Source organism: Ahaetulla prasina, chromosome 3 (genome assembly GCF_028640845.1).
Source record: "Ahaetulla prasina isolate Xishuangbanna chromosome 3, ASM2864084v1, whole genome shotgun sequence".
Taxonomy (NCBI): domain Eukaryota; kingdom Metazoa; phylum Chordata; class Lepidosauria; order Squamata; family Colubridae; genus Ahaetulla; species Ahaetulla prasina.
The window spans coordinates 100,604,567-100,620,844 of NC_080541.1; the positions used below are offsets into that span (position 1 = coordinate 100,604,567).

Below are 16,278 nucleotides of genomic sequence, written 5' to 3' on the forward strand. Positions count from 1 at the left end.
AAGTCCTGGGGGCCAAAACTTAATGCTGATGTATTTATTCAAATAATTGCTGACTAGAGTAATTTATTTAATATAGAGCTAGTGGGCTATCTTCACTTTAATAATTTATAAATTGTATAAGTGTGAGATACTCAAAGCAAAATTCATTGTATTAGGATCTTTATTTGCCTCTCTGGAATACTGTATGTAACTTGTTCTCTATTGAAATTTTACTCTGGGTTTTCACTTTAGGAACCCTATGGAGATGTGACAGAAAGAAAACTGCTTCGAGAAAAGCTCAAGTGCAAGGATTTTAAATGGTACTTAGAGAATATTTATCCTGAACTTCATGTCCCAGAGGACAGACCTGGCTTCTTTGGGATGGTAAGTGAAACCCCTCTTGATAAAGGAATTTTCAAGTCTTTATACTCTTTCAAGATAGACAGGTAGAATTACTTGAACAAATAGTCCTGAGAATTGCAAATAATATTACTGGGTAGATTTTAGATGGATTTAACATACCAAGGTAAACAACATTTGGGGTTTTGCATAATTGCTCAAGCTGGTGCAATAGAAAAGGTACAAGTAGTCATCAACTTACAACCACAATGGAGCACAAAATTTCTGTTGCTAAGCAAGACAGTTGTTAAGTGAATTTTGCCCCACTTTTCATGGTTGCTAAGTGGAACAACTGTAGTTGTTAAGTTGATAACACGACTGTTAATTGAATCTGGCTTCTCCATTGACTTTGTTTGTCAGAAGGTTGCAAAAGCTAATCACAGAGCCCCGGAATACTGCTATTGTCATAAATACATGCCAGTTGTCAAGAGTCCAAATTTTGATCACATGACCATGGGGATGGTCGTAAATGTGAAAAATGGTTCTAAGTCACTTTTTTCAGTGCCGTTACAACTTCGGTCACTAAACAGATAGTGGTAAGTCAATGACTACCTGTATGTCAGTTTGCCCGAATACAAGTGTGGAAAATTTGTTGCTTTATATACTGTATTGATTTTCTGGGAAAGTTTTTACCGTGAGTGGTTAACAAAAAATTACATTTTGTTTCTTTTTCTTTGCCATTATGATGGTAGAAATAAATGAACATAAATATAAATTAATTAATAAATCCTGACAGGAGCAAAGACAGTGTGAGGGAGTCAAAAAGTCTTCAGGTACAATTACACTTCTGCCATTAACCTGTTAGGAAGCCTTAGGTAAGTCAGCATCTCTTAGTATGGATCTCATTGGGATAATAATTGTAATTGTTGCTTTAGAGTGGCTTTAAGGCAGGGGTCCTCAAACATGGCAGCTTTAAGACTTGTGGACTTCAGCTCGCAGAAGACCCAAGTTTGAAGACCTCTGCTTTAAGGTATATGAATGTTAAATGATGATGATAGTGATGATAATTGTTAGAGTCACATAAAAGTACATTTTAACCCTAAAGTAGGGAGAAAAAAATAGAGAAGTGGTCCCCACACTTTTTAGCTCATGGACCTCTTCATGAAGCTTCAGATTGTTCATTGATCCCTAAACATTGATTATATGAAAATAATTTAATAAATACTATTTTAAGTAATATTACTATCAATAATTAAATAAATAACTATATCAGCTCTTTGGATAGTCCTACCAACCCTTCAGAGTCAATAATGACCACTTTAGAGAATCCTGATATTGAGCATGCTTTCTGTATTCTTTCCAAGCAGCTCCCTTCAGTGTCATGTGACTAGGAAGAGGGACTTCAGAATAGAGTAATTGACAGCTTTCTAAACTGTTGTCCACCTGCAACAATTCAAATGATTTTCCCCTTTATTTGGTCCTGCACTGTTTGTTTTTAGATAGCTGTCTTGTTGAGAAGGAGGACACACAAACAACAGAGTCCAAACTCCCATCATATAATCTTGTATCTAACTTTCTGTTGGATTGGAAAGAATAAAAATGGCTTTTGGTTCCCAGCTTAGTGGAGCATCCTATTTTCAGCAGCAAACAACCAGATTGCTAGCCACAAGTACAACCAGCCACGGTACACCAAGAAACCTCTTTGTGCTTCCTGGGGCATGGTGACTTTGGGCCATGTTATTGGGACTTGCTGGGGCATGGCAGTTTTGTGCCACACTGTTGGGGTGGGCTGGAGTGGCTGATACTTCCAGAGGTATTTGAGGCTTCTTGCTTTGGGTCAGGTGCTTCTTGCAGCTTCAGAACCACAGTGTGGCAAGAAGCTCCAAGCCACTGTATTCTTTTCCCGGTCTCTCCATGTTTACACATATGCATGCATCCGTATCCTCTTTCTTGTTTCCCTGAACTCATGCCACACTGCAGTAACTTCCAATTCATGTGTGGCCTGCACCGGCCTTCCCCTAGCCTTCCCCACTACACTGCAATGCCCCCTGTGCTCCTTACCTGGGACTCCTTCCACTTCCCACTTAATGACCTGCGCATCTGGAGTTGTAAAAGCAACTAGGATCTACCAAGATTGGAGTTGCTAAGCAATGCAGTTACATGTTGTTGCAAACTGCAATTGCTTAGCGATGGAAATTTCTGTCATAATTATGGTCATATGTCAAGGGTGATTTGTATTTATATTATAATTAGTAAATATAGTATACTGTATTATATAATTTTATTCTCTAATAGTTTTACATATTTATTGTTATCTATTAGTTTTATGTTTTAAATGTTATTGCATGAAATAGTTTAATGTTAGCACAGCAACATTAGAGCTGTAAAGTTGCCGAAATGATTGCAAGTTTTATCTCCTTGCACTTTTATGTTGTCTTATGTTTGTCTATGACCAAAATAAAAACTCTGCCTGTTGTTGGCCATAGGTTCACATTTAAAATAATTCCTGATACTGATGATTCTCTCCTGTAAATGAAAAGGTGTTTTCTTGCGAAATACTTCCATGTCTATGTCTGCCTAAATGATTCATGCATAGGAAAAGAAAAACTGGAGCACCAGTGAGTGACTAATAGTTTATTCATGTCTATGGAGATTCTCAATTATTCACATCATGTCCCAAAGGTACTTTTCGAAAAGTAACAGGACTTTCTTAGTTTTTCCCTTGAAAACATTTTGCTTCTCATCTAAGAAGCTTCTTTAGTTCTGACTGAATGGTGGGGAATGGAAGGATTTATATTCTTTGCATGACTCTAATAATCGACTTTCAGAGTGACCAGATGACTGCAAAGAATATAAATCCTTCCATTCTCTACCATTCAATCAGAACTGAAGAAGTTTCTTTGATGAGAAGTGAAATGTTTTCAAGGAAAAAAACAAAGGCCAATTTCCTTTTGAAAAGCATCTTTGGGACAATACTTCACTCACAATTCTTATAATTTGCCCTAAGTCAAATTTGTCCAGCTGATCGAATTTAGTTGCATGCTATGTAACTGGGTATGCTTATTTGCCTGTTACTATGTGCCAAGGAGGTCACCATCCATGTTTTTCAAGGCTTTCTTTCATTTTGCTAAAAATCTCTTCTCCAGGCAAACATTATATTATTGTTCCTTTTCCATACAAGTTTTATCAGTTCTTGGCAGATCCTTGTGTTGTGAAATTCTGTGCTGATGATCATACCATAAATTTCCTTGAAGGGAACATTTTCTTGCTTTTATGTAACTCTTGGGACTGACATTTTGAGTTCACTATAAATAAAAGATCAGCTCATGCTGCAGTGGTTTTTAGTTGGAAATTCTGTGTTTACAGCATAATACTAGCAAAGTATTGTCTGAGACATTAATATATTCTCAATAAGCACTAAGTGAATGATGATGATAATAATAATAGTAATTAGAATAAACAAACTGTACAATAATTATTTCAGTAGGCAGTTGTGAACCTTATACACACCCACCCATCTCCCTTTCCCTCTCTCCCTACCCCCCCCCATACACACCACACACACAAACACAAACACAATGGGATGTTTAGATTAAAGTGATATATTTTAATGGCCTTTTTTGCCTCTTAGCTGAAGAATAGAGGAATGCTAAATTATTGCTTTGATTATAATCCTCCCAGCGAGCATGAAATAACAGGACACAAAGTCATATTATATCCATGTCATGGCATGGGACAAAATCAGGTAAGGCATTACTTTCTATTCAAGTGTCAGATAATAGTTTTCTCCTTCTAAATGCATGGTCCTGTTATTTCTTCTCTTCTAACTGTACCAAAACGTTTCAGTTTTGAGCATTAGCACCCATATTAAACCTAGCCTTGCTTTGTAATCCTTTGTAGAATTAATCAGACGTCAAGGAATACGGGTGTGCACATGTATTGGAAAGTTGGACTAAGGTTGAGAAGGCTGACAATTACAGCATTTCACAGAACAATAGCAGTGACAGAATACAAGCACAGAACAATTATTTCAGAAAGAAATAAGATTTTTAAGAGGATTTTTCACTTACTAAAGCAAATATTTTAAAAAATACTTGAAGATAAAGATATGGGTGTGGTTTTTGCCATCTGGGAGTTTAGTGGTGCTGCCTCAAACATAAGAGGGTGTGAGGTCTTGTTTATGAAATTGGGCTCTAAAAAGCCCAGTTAGGAGCTGCTGTTTACCTCCCTCCCTCGTTGTGGTATAGTGGCTTCTCTGCCTGAACTTGATTCTATGGTTGAAATAGTAATGGAGTTCCCTTGACTGATAGTTTTGGGAGAATTCAACCTGCCTTCATCGGGCTAGAGTGGAAATTCATGGCAACCATTGATCTGATCCAGTGCTGGCACAGAAAACCTAACAAGATGGAGTTGCATTGGGGTTTGGGATCATCTTTATAGGGTGCATTCTCCCAGTGTTAGTGTGCAACTTGGGGGTTCTCCCAGACTAGCACCTTCTCAACGAAGATGGCTGTGGAGACCTTTTGTATAAAATAATCTTGTGCGCCAGTGCCACACATTCCTGGATTGAGGGGCCCTGATTATTATGACTCATGATCTAGTCACATTGTTTGGATTACTGCAATGCACTGTTCATGAGGCTGTCCTTGAAGATCGCTTGGAAAGTTCAACTGATCCAGAATGCAGCAAAACATATATTCTGAGTGCCCTACAATTTATCCGTGTTACACCACTACTCCCCAATCTGCACTGACTCCTAGTTTCTTTACAAGTTTCTTTGCAAGGAGCTAGTTATCACATTTAAAACCTTGTATGGCTGAAGACCAGGCTATTTGTGGGATTGCCTCTCTCTGAGGACATTTACCTGTCCCACTACATTGGATAAAGTAGGCTTGCTCCAGTCCTTTCTGTTTGGTGTTGTCATCTGGTGGGACCCAGGAAATAAGCTCTTTCTGTACCAAAAGGCCATTAAGACCTGCTCTCCCCTAAGAATGAGAGATGAACCCAGCTTTATTGGTAAGTTTTGAGAGAGTAGTGTTGTGATGCTGATTCTTTGTTGAAGTTTTAATCTCATGTTTTCAATATTTGTAATATTGAAATTGTTAGCCGTCAAGGATTGTTTTATAAAATATAGATGGCCATATAAAATTTCCAAGTAAGTAGATAAATGTCATTGTAATTATTATCTGATGAATTTCAGATTTGGTCTAGAGATGGCTTTTTATATTTTTACTATCGATATGTTCACAATGCTTTTTGATCATAGAAATGCATAGTTGAAGTTTAACAGAGATTTACTTACCTTTTTATTTTGGGAATAACAGTTTTTTGAGTACACATCCCACAATGAAATACGTTATAATACTCGTCAACCAGAAGTCTGTGCAGCTGTTGATCCAGGAACTGATTTTTTGAAAATGTACTTATGTGAAGATAGTATCCAAAATATTCCTGAAAATCAGAAATTTATTCTTAGAGAGGTAAGAATAGTCAAATTTGTTAACAAATATTAAGCTGCAATAGGGATGGGCTATTAAACATTAGAGGTTTGTACTGAATGATACTTTTTATTTACACTAAAATGTTACTCTTGCCATTATTATATTATATTATATTATATTATATTATATTATATTATATTATATTATATTATATTATTAATTTTATAAATTTATAATGTGATTATTCACTTTTATTGTTCTACATGAGGCTTTTATATTCCTGTAAGCCCCCCTGAGTCACCATGTGCGAATAGATGGCAATATAAATTTTCTAAAATAAATATAAATTTTAGCTGGGTGCTTTGGTGCTATATATTTTTTCATCCTCTTCTCCTACATTTCCTGTAACCATTGATATTCCTACTTCAAAAAGCAGAACAGACATATCTATTTTTAAAAATACTCTTTTTCTTTATTAAACTAGAGAGTATAATAGTGACAGCAATAGCAATGAGAAATAACAAGATCATTACCAGACCATATAGATTAAATTGCTGAGCTAGCAATTTCTATAGCATTCAATGTAACAATGACTTTTTAAAGGAAAAGGAAAAAGAGGAAGATAAATATATAAGCAACTGCTTTAAAAAAAAGATTAAATGTCCAATTGCTTGAAAATTTGCTTTCTTGCCTGTGTCCAAATGTCCTTCTTCAAATATTGACAAGCCCCATTCCAAATTTCCATGGCATAATTCTTACTTTAATTACTCTTAGCAACTCTTGATGTCTTGATAAATTCCATATTCTTGGGAAGTAGCCAAGAAAGGCATGTGCAGCTTTGACAACCTGCAGTCACTATGAGCTTATATTGACAGTTTTATACATTTCAAGCAAAAATATTGCAAAATGTAGCACTTAACCAAATGAGTAAATGCTCTGAATTGCATCTCCAAAATCTTAGGTTATTGTAACCTACTCCTAAACACTGTCTGAGATGAATAATAAAAAAGGAATAGTGTTAAATAGGGGATTGGAGGCTAAAACATATGAAGAACGGTTGCAGGAACTGGGTAGTTTAATAAAAAGAAGGACTAGGGGAGACATGATAGCAGTGTTCCAATATCTCAGGGTGGCCACAAAGAAGTGGGAGTCGGGCTGTTCTCTAAAGCACTTGAGGGTAGAACAAGAAGCAATGGGTGGAAACTGATCAAGGAAAGAAGCAACTTAGAACTAAGGAGAAATTTCCTGACAGTTAGAACAATTAATAAGTGGAACGACTTGCCTGCAGAAGTTGTGAATGCTCCAACACTAGAAATTTTTAAGAAAATGTTGGATAACCATCTGACTGAGATGGTGTAGGGTTTCCTGCCTGGGCAGGGGGTTGGACTAGAAGGCCTCCAAGGTCCCTTCCAACTCTGTTGTTATATTATATATTATAATGGCTGTTTCTCTTTGGAGAAATTGCATTTCATGATCAAAGAATGCTAGTTCCTTATAAATAGATCAGGATTGATTGATTGATTGATTGATTGATTGATTGACTAACTGATTAAATGTATGTGCCAACCATCTTGTCCAGCGATGACTCATTATAATATTACATGGGAGCTGGAACCAGAGGCATCTGCCAAGGGTTGAAGGCAAATAACAATAATTTTGTGCTATTGTGGCAGGGGTTCTCTTTTTTGTATATGTGTTCTGAACTTGTGCTCTTACATTACCTGCATGTATGAAAAGGGCAGGGCTTACAGCATGACTCTACTTTCATCATTTGATGAAAGCATTAGATCCTCGGGACACCTCTGATTGAACCTTTGGAAGATACAGTAGAATCCCCCTGCACTCTGCAAATTCACTTATAAAAATGAGGTTTATGTATACAACAGGATACACAGAGCAGATTTCCTGCAGAGCAGCATATACGGTCTTCCTTGGTCAAAATTAATTCAAGCTGATGCTGATCTATATGAGTCTCTCCTTTGTATAACGGTGTTATTGTTATCTATAGATATATGTTGATCCAAATCACTATTAGCTACTTACAACTCTTTATAAAAATTGAATTAACATGATGTTAATTTAATAGTAAATCAAAGTATGTGAGCATGAACCCACAACAGGTTTTGTTAATGTGAACAATAAATGATCTAACAGGAATTCTATTCTTTATCACTTGTCTTTTTGTGAAGTTAATAAAGTTTAAAATGGGAATTCTAACTCTTACTATGGTTATTTTGTCTTTACCAGATATTATAAAAACTATTTATTGTTTTGTAGGATGGAGTTTTAATACATAAGCAGACCCAGAAGTGTCTACAAGCTGAATCTAATGTAGAAAATGGATATCCAGCACCTTTGTTACGACCATGTTCCAATTCAGAATACCAGAAATGGTTTTTTATAGGGAGAAATTGATACAGAAAACTGATTTTATGGTTGATTAAGATAATCTCTGGAACTGAAGCAAGGAAATGTTTAATCGTTTGTATATGGAGAACTGTATTATTTTCAACTTATTTTTCTGGAACACCAGCAGGCATTGAAATTTGTATGTAGTTATTGTGGACTTTTCTGCATCGGAAATCTACTTTTGGCAGCTATATGATTTTCCAAATTTTTTATATATTTTAGAAAAAGACTTGATAATGAAATGCAGGTGGTGGCACTTAAATTTGATAATTTAAATATTTATTTTTTTTCCTAATGTGTTCAACTTTAATGTGACTAAGACATTAAAAGAAAAAGAAAAAGACAATTTTGGCTGTGAATTTATTATAATAATAATGTAAATAACCATATAATTTTTTCATATATCTGAAAAGAATACACTGGAACTGCATGCAGAGAACTCGCTACCGGTATTGAATCTAAACATACAGTAGATCATTATAGTAGAATTATATGTGAACTCAAAGCTTTTATGATATAATAGGCACAATGTGTAATTATGTGGTTCTAAATATTTTAATTTAAAACAATAAATGAATTGGAAGCAAGGATGACTGAATCACTCTGTCTCTGGTTCAGCTCAGTTTCAAAGACATTCTGTCATAAAATCAATATTATCTCCAATTTCCATATCAGTCTGCCAGTTAAAAACATCCATATAAATTAAATGTGTTTTTGTATTTTCCTATTTTGTATTTTTTGTATTTTGTATTTTCCTTTGTATTTAATATATGACTAATGTTAACATATGCATTTTTAATGTACTTTTATCTAAGAATTACAGTAAAATAGCAATAGCAATAGCATTTAGACTTATATACTGCTTTACAGTGCGTTACAACCCTCTCTAAGCAGCTCTAAAATGTTAGAAAAGTGTCAATTTTAAAAAACGGATTAATACATGTTGATTTAAGATGTAAGGTGTATTTGGTTGGCTCAGTGAAAATTCTGTCCCATTTCTAACTGGGTGCCAATTTCTAAAAAAATTAGCATACAGAATCTTCGTAGCAGGACCAAAAAAATATGCAGAACCAGATGTCAGGGAGGAAATTACACAATTACACTGGATAATCATGCCATGGTACTTCTAGGTAACAAATCAAATTCAGAAGTAGACAATCTGCATCAAATTATGATTGTCTTTGCTTCTATCTAGCAATCTAGGATTTTTGCACCAGAGATCTAATAGCCATAATCAAAAAGACATTCTTTGCCTGAATCCATAATTTTATAACTTCAGAAAAATTCATGCCTAGCCAGAAAAGGTGCAAAGAGATTTTTTACATGGTATGACAAAGCACTTATGCAGAATACAAAATAATGTGTGTAGTATGGCAACTACCATTATGTTGACTGAACTTATCCTAACTTACGTGAAGGTAAAATACTGTAAGGCAGGGTTATTAAACTCACATTGTCATGGTGGCGTCACATGATGTATTGTGACTTTTCTCCCCTTCACTACAAACCAGGTGTGGGCATGACCAGTGTGTGGCGCATCCAGCCTGCAGGCCACAAGTTTCACAGCCCTGATGTAGGAAATGTCATTTTCCTAGATTTGGAGGTGAAAGGATTGTGTGGTAAGGTAAATTAGTAGAAGCTTGGTTAGTAATGAATATAATGAATATAAACAATATGTGACAGATTAGGATGAGAAAATGAAGATAGAATAAGAATGATTCGAATTACTTTTGCAAGAGACGAAGGGATGCAAAGGATGACATTTGGATGATTTGTGGAGAATTCAAAATACTGCAAATTTTGGGGAGTTTACATTTGAATCAAAAACACCTCATGCCTGGTCAGACACAATTTCAAGCCTAAAAATGTTTGAATGTCAGATTCTGGCAATGATGTTGGAGAGGCAAAACTCTAATTTGTTGCTATGGAGACCAACTGAATGGTTTGGTTAAAGTAACTGAAGAAATAGGGATGTACAAAGTATGCATTTTGCAAAGCATGTGAGGGAGATGGGTGGTTTAGAAATAGGAAATATAAATAAATAACTCCCTCTGAAGCACTAAATCAAATGCATCGACTAACATGCTCCCCCCCCCCCAGAAGTTGTAATTAAATGTTTTTGAGATGTGCTCGGTAACACCAGTGAACGTCTGAATGTGCCCTTTGAATTTTATATTAAGTTACTTCACTTGGCTTCAGAACCTCATTCTCATACCTACAAGCTCTAGCTTCCCAATTTCGCTGATGTACTTTGTACTGACATTGAAAATACTGACATTCTGATTTTGCTGATAGGATGCAGAGGTTAGGATTTATGTTAGCCATTCATGGAAATATCTTGAAGCTGGTAATTAGAATTGCACCAATCATAGTGGCAACCTGCATGCTTTTTTTTTTTAAAGAAATAGATCAACGAGTGTTTTCATCACAAGGACATCTGGAATCCTGCAGGTATAGGTGTGGGATAGATATTTCATGCCTGAGAAATGCTTTCCTTCTCTCCTTTCTCTAACAACATCTGCCTTTTGGGGATGGCTTGCAAAAAAGGAGAGATACTGAGACTCTTACATGATGATGCTATTATTGTTGTATCGTCTTAGTTTTGGAGCAATTTTGAAATACCCATAGGCAAGCAATTCATGTTCTTTTTCAAAGTTCAGTTTAAATATCTTTATACGTATGATACAATACAATATACTTTATTGATTAGTCAATTGACCGTATCAAACATGAGCATCAGCCACAGTAAAATAAAATAAGTTACAATGAAGTGAGATGCAATAGCTACCGTGAGATAAAACCGAATAAAATATAGTAGGGAAGAAGTAGAAGAAGAAGGAGGGGGAGGAGGAGGAGGAGGAGATTAAAACACAGTATTTGCAGTCAAAGTCTGCCCAAAGCCTGGAGTTCAATCCTGACAGGACTGAAGGCTCACTTAGCCTTCCATCCTTCTGAGGCTGGTAAAATGACCCATATTGTTAGCAATATACTGACATTGTATCAGCAGTATTGCGTAGCATTCAGCTTCCTTCCCCAGATTATTGTTTACATGTCTGATTATGTGCTAAAATAAAACAGTGTTCTTTAAAGTAGTTTTGTATTCATGGAGTTGGCATTTAAGTGGCATTTTGTGCACACATCTGTGAATAAAACTAGTTTAACATGAATTGGAAATAATTTTGTTTATTATGTAAATTATCAATCAAATTGCATTTTAAAGTCCAGTCACCTCACCTTGTCCAGCTCTATTTAGGGCTGGGCCGCTTGTCATATTATATGTTAACACAAACCATTATCTGCATTTTGTTACCTCCTTTTTCCTGAAGTAAATAGAAAGTGTACTGGAAAGTTGATGCTAGTGAAGATGAAACACCAAGATACATGGTTGGGAAAAGAGAAACGGCTTCATATTTTAATAATATAAAATGAATTGCATTTATCCAAAATCCAGATCATAAGAGGGAATGGGATAATTCGATAAAGTTCCGAATCCACTGTATTTTAATCTTAAGCTTCCAAGCAGCTTTGTTTCTAATGTATTTCTCAAATACTCTGGTTTGTTGCACACCTTAGGAGATGCACCCAAAAACAGGGTATCACATTTTAAAGGATCTTTGTTTGAAACCCCATGCCCTGGCTTCTATCTAATTTGATATAATTCATCCAGTTACAATTCAATCCAATGTCTTAAAAAGCAAATGTGTGCTTTTGTGTTTTTTCAGAGAATTCTTTCATTTATTTATTCACTTATTTAACAAATTTACATGGTCATCCAACTCACACATAGGTGACTCTGGATGGCTTACAACATTAAAAATTCACAACATAAAAATCCATAAAATCCATCCATTCCTGATAGGAATACAATCAAATCAAACACACGATCGGCTCCATCTCCATTTGTGGTCCCTAGGCCCACTGAAAAAAACATGTCTTGAGGGCCTTTCAGAAAAGATGGGGGGCATTTATGTCTCAGGGGAGATGATGTTCCAAAGAGAAGGGGCCATCACCGAGACATCCCTTTTTCATTGTCCCATCAGATGTAAAACCCTAATAGATGGGAACCACAACTTACCATGACTTCCTGTCCTGGGGGCCAGGTGGATGTAATAATAAGAGGTGGTCCTTCAAATAGCCTGGCTTAAATCATGTAGGGCTTTAAAGGTGATACCTTTAATGTACCCGGAAGCGAACTGGCCTCCATGGAACCAATGCAGTCTCCTGTGGAAAGAGAGATTTTCTTCTTTTCTCCCTGAAAGTTGGAAACCTGCAGAATAATCTGGACCAAACTGGGCTATTTGTGGACTAAGAGCTTCTGTATTACTGAAATTCATTTTTCCAACCAATTGATGCAAATGAGCTAATGAAAAGCATTGTTTTTTTTAATAATAAAATAGTATAATTAAAGTTATTTTTCAATGTCTTAGTGCCTAGCTAGCATTATAATTATCCTTTGGTCTTTATTGAATAAACCAGAACAGAAGAAATAAGAGCTTAAAACATGTTTGACAATTGCAGAAGCAAGGAAATGCATAGGAAATTGAAAACATGAAAAGATTAGTATCTTAGGCCTTGTGAAGGGGGCTGTTGGTATAATGAGGGTTCACTGATGGTAATTACTTCTAATATCAAAACTGACTTAATTGTTACTTTCTAGATAGGCAAGTGGTATGTTTAATTTTGACACAAAGTGAGAGATCAATAGATTAGAACAATCAGCAAGAATACGTACAGTGTATGAAATACTTGGATGCTATTTCTTTCTACTTATCTTAATACTTGCATTTTCTTACTTTGCTTAATAGCCTTGAGATATTTTGCCAACTGGAACTTTATAATTACTTCTATGCGAGTCCTGAGATTGTTTATAAGTATGATTTTTGGCAGTAATTTCATAAATACTACTGTTTTGTGATACCTTCTTCCACATTTGTAGAATCACATGTGAAAATTGTGTTTATAAGAAACATAGGCTAATGAGATTAATACAATGCAGTAAAATATTTGTTTTAAAGCTCACATTTCCAAGTTCTTTTTTAAATTAATCACTTCTAGTCTTTTTTTGGGGGGACAGGTGCCTTATTCTGATAATGTGAGTCCTTTTTCTCACATTACTGTTGAATTCAATACAACACTTAATTATAATGCAATATTTACATTCTATTTGCATTTAGATAGCTGTTAGGCTTTCATCCATGAAATCTTAAGAATCTCGGAAGACTAATAGCAGAAGTCACACAGATTTCAGAAAATGGAAATTAATGGAATCATAAATAATACCAATTTAGTTACAGCATATCTCCTCATGGACAAAATTAAAACTGAAGCCTAGGACATTAATGTCAATGACATAGGAATAGAAATTTAAAAAATAAATAAATTAAAAATTAAAAATGTTTAACTACTCTTTATATTCTTTGTACTTTGATTCTCTGCTCACATGTTGGAATTTAATAATTGCATTGATGCTTATAATGTCAGAAGTGCTTCATTTTTAAAAAATAAGGTACTGTAAGCTTTTCCCCTGAAAAAGAGATGAGGAATTCTGGTAGTTAAAATTCACAATTTTATAATTGTTAAGGTTGAAAATCATTGTGCCAGAGTCTTGCTTTTCCCAAATTCATTACCACAGCAGCACGGCCAATTAAAAGGGGAAAAAAATCTGATGGATCACCAAAGGAAAGTTACTGGGGTGCTTACAAACTCCAAGGTGAAAATCTAGCAATGTGTCACAAGAATTTCTCTGAGACCAAGGATGTCTTACTTTCAGTACATATTACACTCAATATTCCCACAAGAAACCATTTATATTCTTGCAAGTAGAAGTGGGTCTATTTTCTGTACACATTCATTTTTTGTAGAAATGAACCATGCATGGTACTTTGGGAGGACCTGAACTCATCTGGGAGATTTATTCTTGGAATGGTGGTAGTGGTGATGATCATTACTCAGAGTTTTGCAGAAACTTGAGATGTACTAGGGGAAGAAAAAGTGAAATAAAAGTGTATTTTTATCACATCATGAATAGCAATCTTTTTCCTCCTGTTTTGTGGATACATTGTGGACTTCAATTGTCCCATAGTCAACTCACTGAATCACAACACTAGACTCAGAATTTAGGGGAATTGCTTGCTCCAGATGGAGTTGCACCTAGTTTACCTGAAGGAATTATTTCAGAATCTGGGTGTTTTCTGCAGACCTGGTCCATGCCAATAGCCACAGATCAAACAAGACTAGGGCCACTTTTTATTTTCTTCTAAACATTACATATTCTTGTATTGCTTTTATTCTAAAATTTTGCCTCATTTTCATGACTTTGTATTGGATCTCTCTCTACCAATAAACTGCAATTTCCTCTCCATCAGCAGATGGGAGATATTTTTCAGTGTTATAGCTCCCTCTACCGATAAGTCTAGGGAGTTGAAGGTGTGTGTGTGTGAACTAAAATGTCATCCTCACCATGGGAATGGGGAAGATATGGAACTGCCTCCAAGCTCTTGTCCAAGCACATGCAGCCAAAGGAGCTTTTTGCAAAGCTACTACAGGTGACATCTGTGGCTTAGAAACACACTGCAGCATTTGGGGCTAATTTTTCAATTGTGCCCATTCTAGAAAAGAAAAGTTGGCCACAGTGAATCACATACATGGTTAACCTCAGGGTGGACTCCTACAATGTGCTCTGTATAAGGCTGTCCTTGGGTCTGGTTTGGGCCTAAGATACTGCCTGTGATGTCATAATGTGCATGTATAATATGTAGGGTTGCTAGGTTGCTGTCACAACAGTAAGTTCCCTTGGCCATCTTGAATAGGAGACCATTAGGAAATTCCAGCAGTGTAGACCAGACTGGGGAAGAAAACATTCAGAAAGAAGGCAGTTGAAGAACTCTTCCACACTGTTGCCAATAAGATTACATGGATATACGTGGGAAGTGAACTGAACTTGAATGGAGAAAAAGTCACCTCAACCATATTTAATGTGCTGCAATTACTATATAAAGCTATGATAAACTCAAAACCTGTTTACTTAACAATGGCTGCAATACATCGATAAAATATGCCTAGACAGCTACAGTTCCAGGATACTGCTGATCTCCATGCCACAGCTTGCTGCTTGTCAACTAGAGGTGATGCAGAGAAAGGCCTTCTCTGTGGGGATTCTGCCTGGTGGAATAGCATCAGAAAAGGTATTTAAAGCTTTTTATATTAACTCTCCCTGAAGATTAACACATACTCCCCTACTGTCCTCAAATAGAACATTTTTATTCTGTTTTTGTTGTAAGAGTCTCTGTTATTGTGAATTGCTTTGAGAAGTCTAAAACAAGAAAGCATAAATACTTCAGATAAATTTATTTTAACTAAACATTTGCATACTATAGAAATTTCTTCCAAAAATTTACAAAATGTGACCTTTTTTATTACAGATTGCATAGCGTAAAAGTGTATCAGGTATTCTTATAAAAAGTGTGTACGTTGACATCACTGCCCCATTCCTAAAGAACTTGTAAGATAACAGGAACAATTATTCTTTTCCATTTAAAATAAAACAATTTTAATCATTTTAATTATCATTTCATATCTATTTGGTCCATATCTCTCTTTAAATATTTTAAAACATGTCAAGAGAGACTTGTAGAATGTTAATCCTCTTATTTGGTTAATCTAAAAGAGAACATAGTATTAAGCTTCCCCTCCCCATACTCCATTTCCAGAAAATATGTAAGTAACATGCATTCTACAATGGTGCTGTTTTAATGGATTGATCAATAGATTAATTTTTATGTATGGAATGGACTTAAATACTGTTAGAGTTTTGAAGGATTTTTTTTATTACTGATCTTTGATTGTAATAATGCATTTTATTTTATTTTAAGGATTCCTTTAATATTAATTATGGCTAAATATTCTGTGGTGATTACTCCCAGTCATTTCTTCAGATTTCTTCAGAAAATGACTAAAATTAGAACAACAGAATTGAAAGGTACCTTGGAGGTCTTCCAGTCCAACCCCCTGCTTAGGCAGGAAACCCTATACCATTTCAGACAAATCGTTGTCCAATCTCTTCTTTGAAACTTCTAGAGTTGGAGCATTCGCAACTTCTGGAGGCAAGTTG

The 16,278-nt window shown here is 35.5% G+C and overlaps 1 protein-coding gene across 3 annotated transcripts in view; it reads left to right on the forward strand.

Moving 5' to 3' along the window:
- The window catches only part of GALNT12 (polypeptide N-acetylgalactosaminyltransferase 12), a 39,478-nt gene extending 28,208 nt beyond the window's left edge, over positions 1–11,270 (forward strand). The window contains exons 7-10 of one of the 3 annotated variants that reach the window (XM_058177373.1): positions 232–363; positions 3,950–4,063; positions 5,643–5,798; positions 8,037–11,268. In XM_058177373.1, the coding sequence (XP_058033356.1) occupies positions 232–363; positions 3,950–4,063; positions 5,643–5,798; positions 8,037–8,174 (540 nt within the window). In that variant the 3' untranslated portion in view covers positions 8,175–11,268. Of the gene's footprint in view, positions 1–231; positions 364–1,817; positions 3,926–3,949; positions 4,064–5,642; positions 5,799–8,036 lie in introns of those variants that run through there. The other 2 variants (XM_058177375.1, XM_058177374.1) reach the window with 2 other exon arrangements.
- Positions 11,271–16,278: the final 5,008 nt, after the last annotated feature.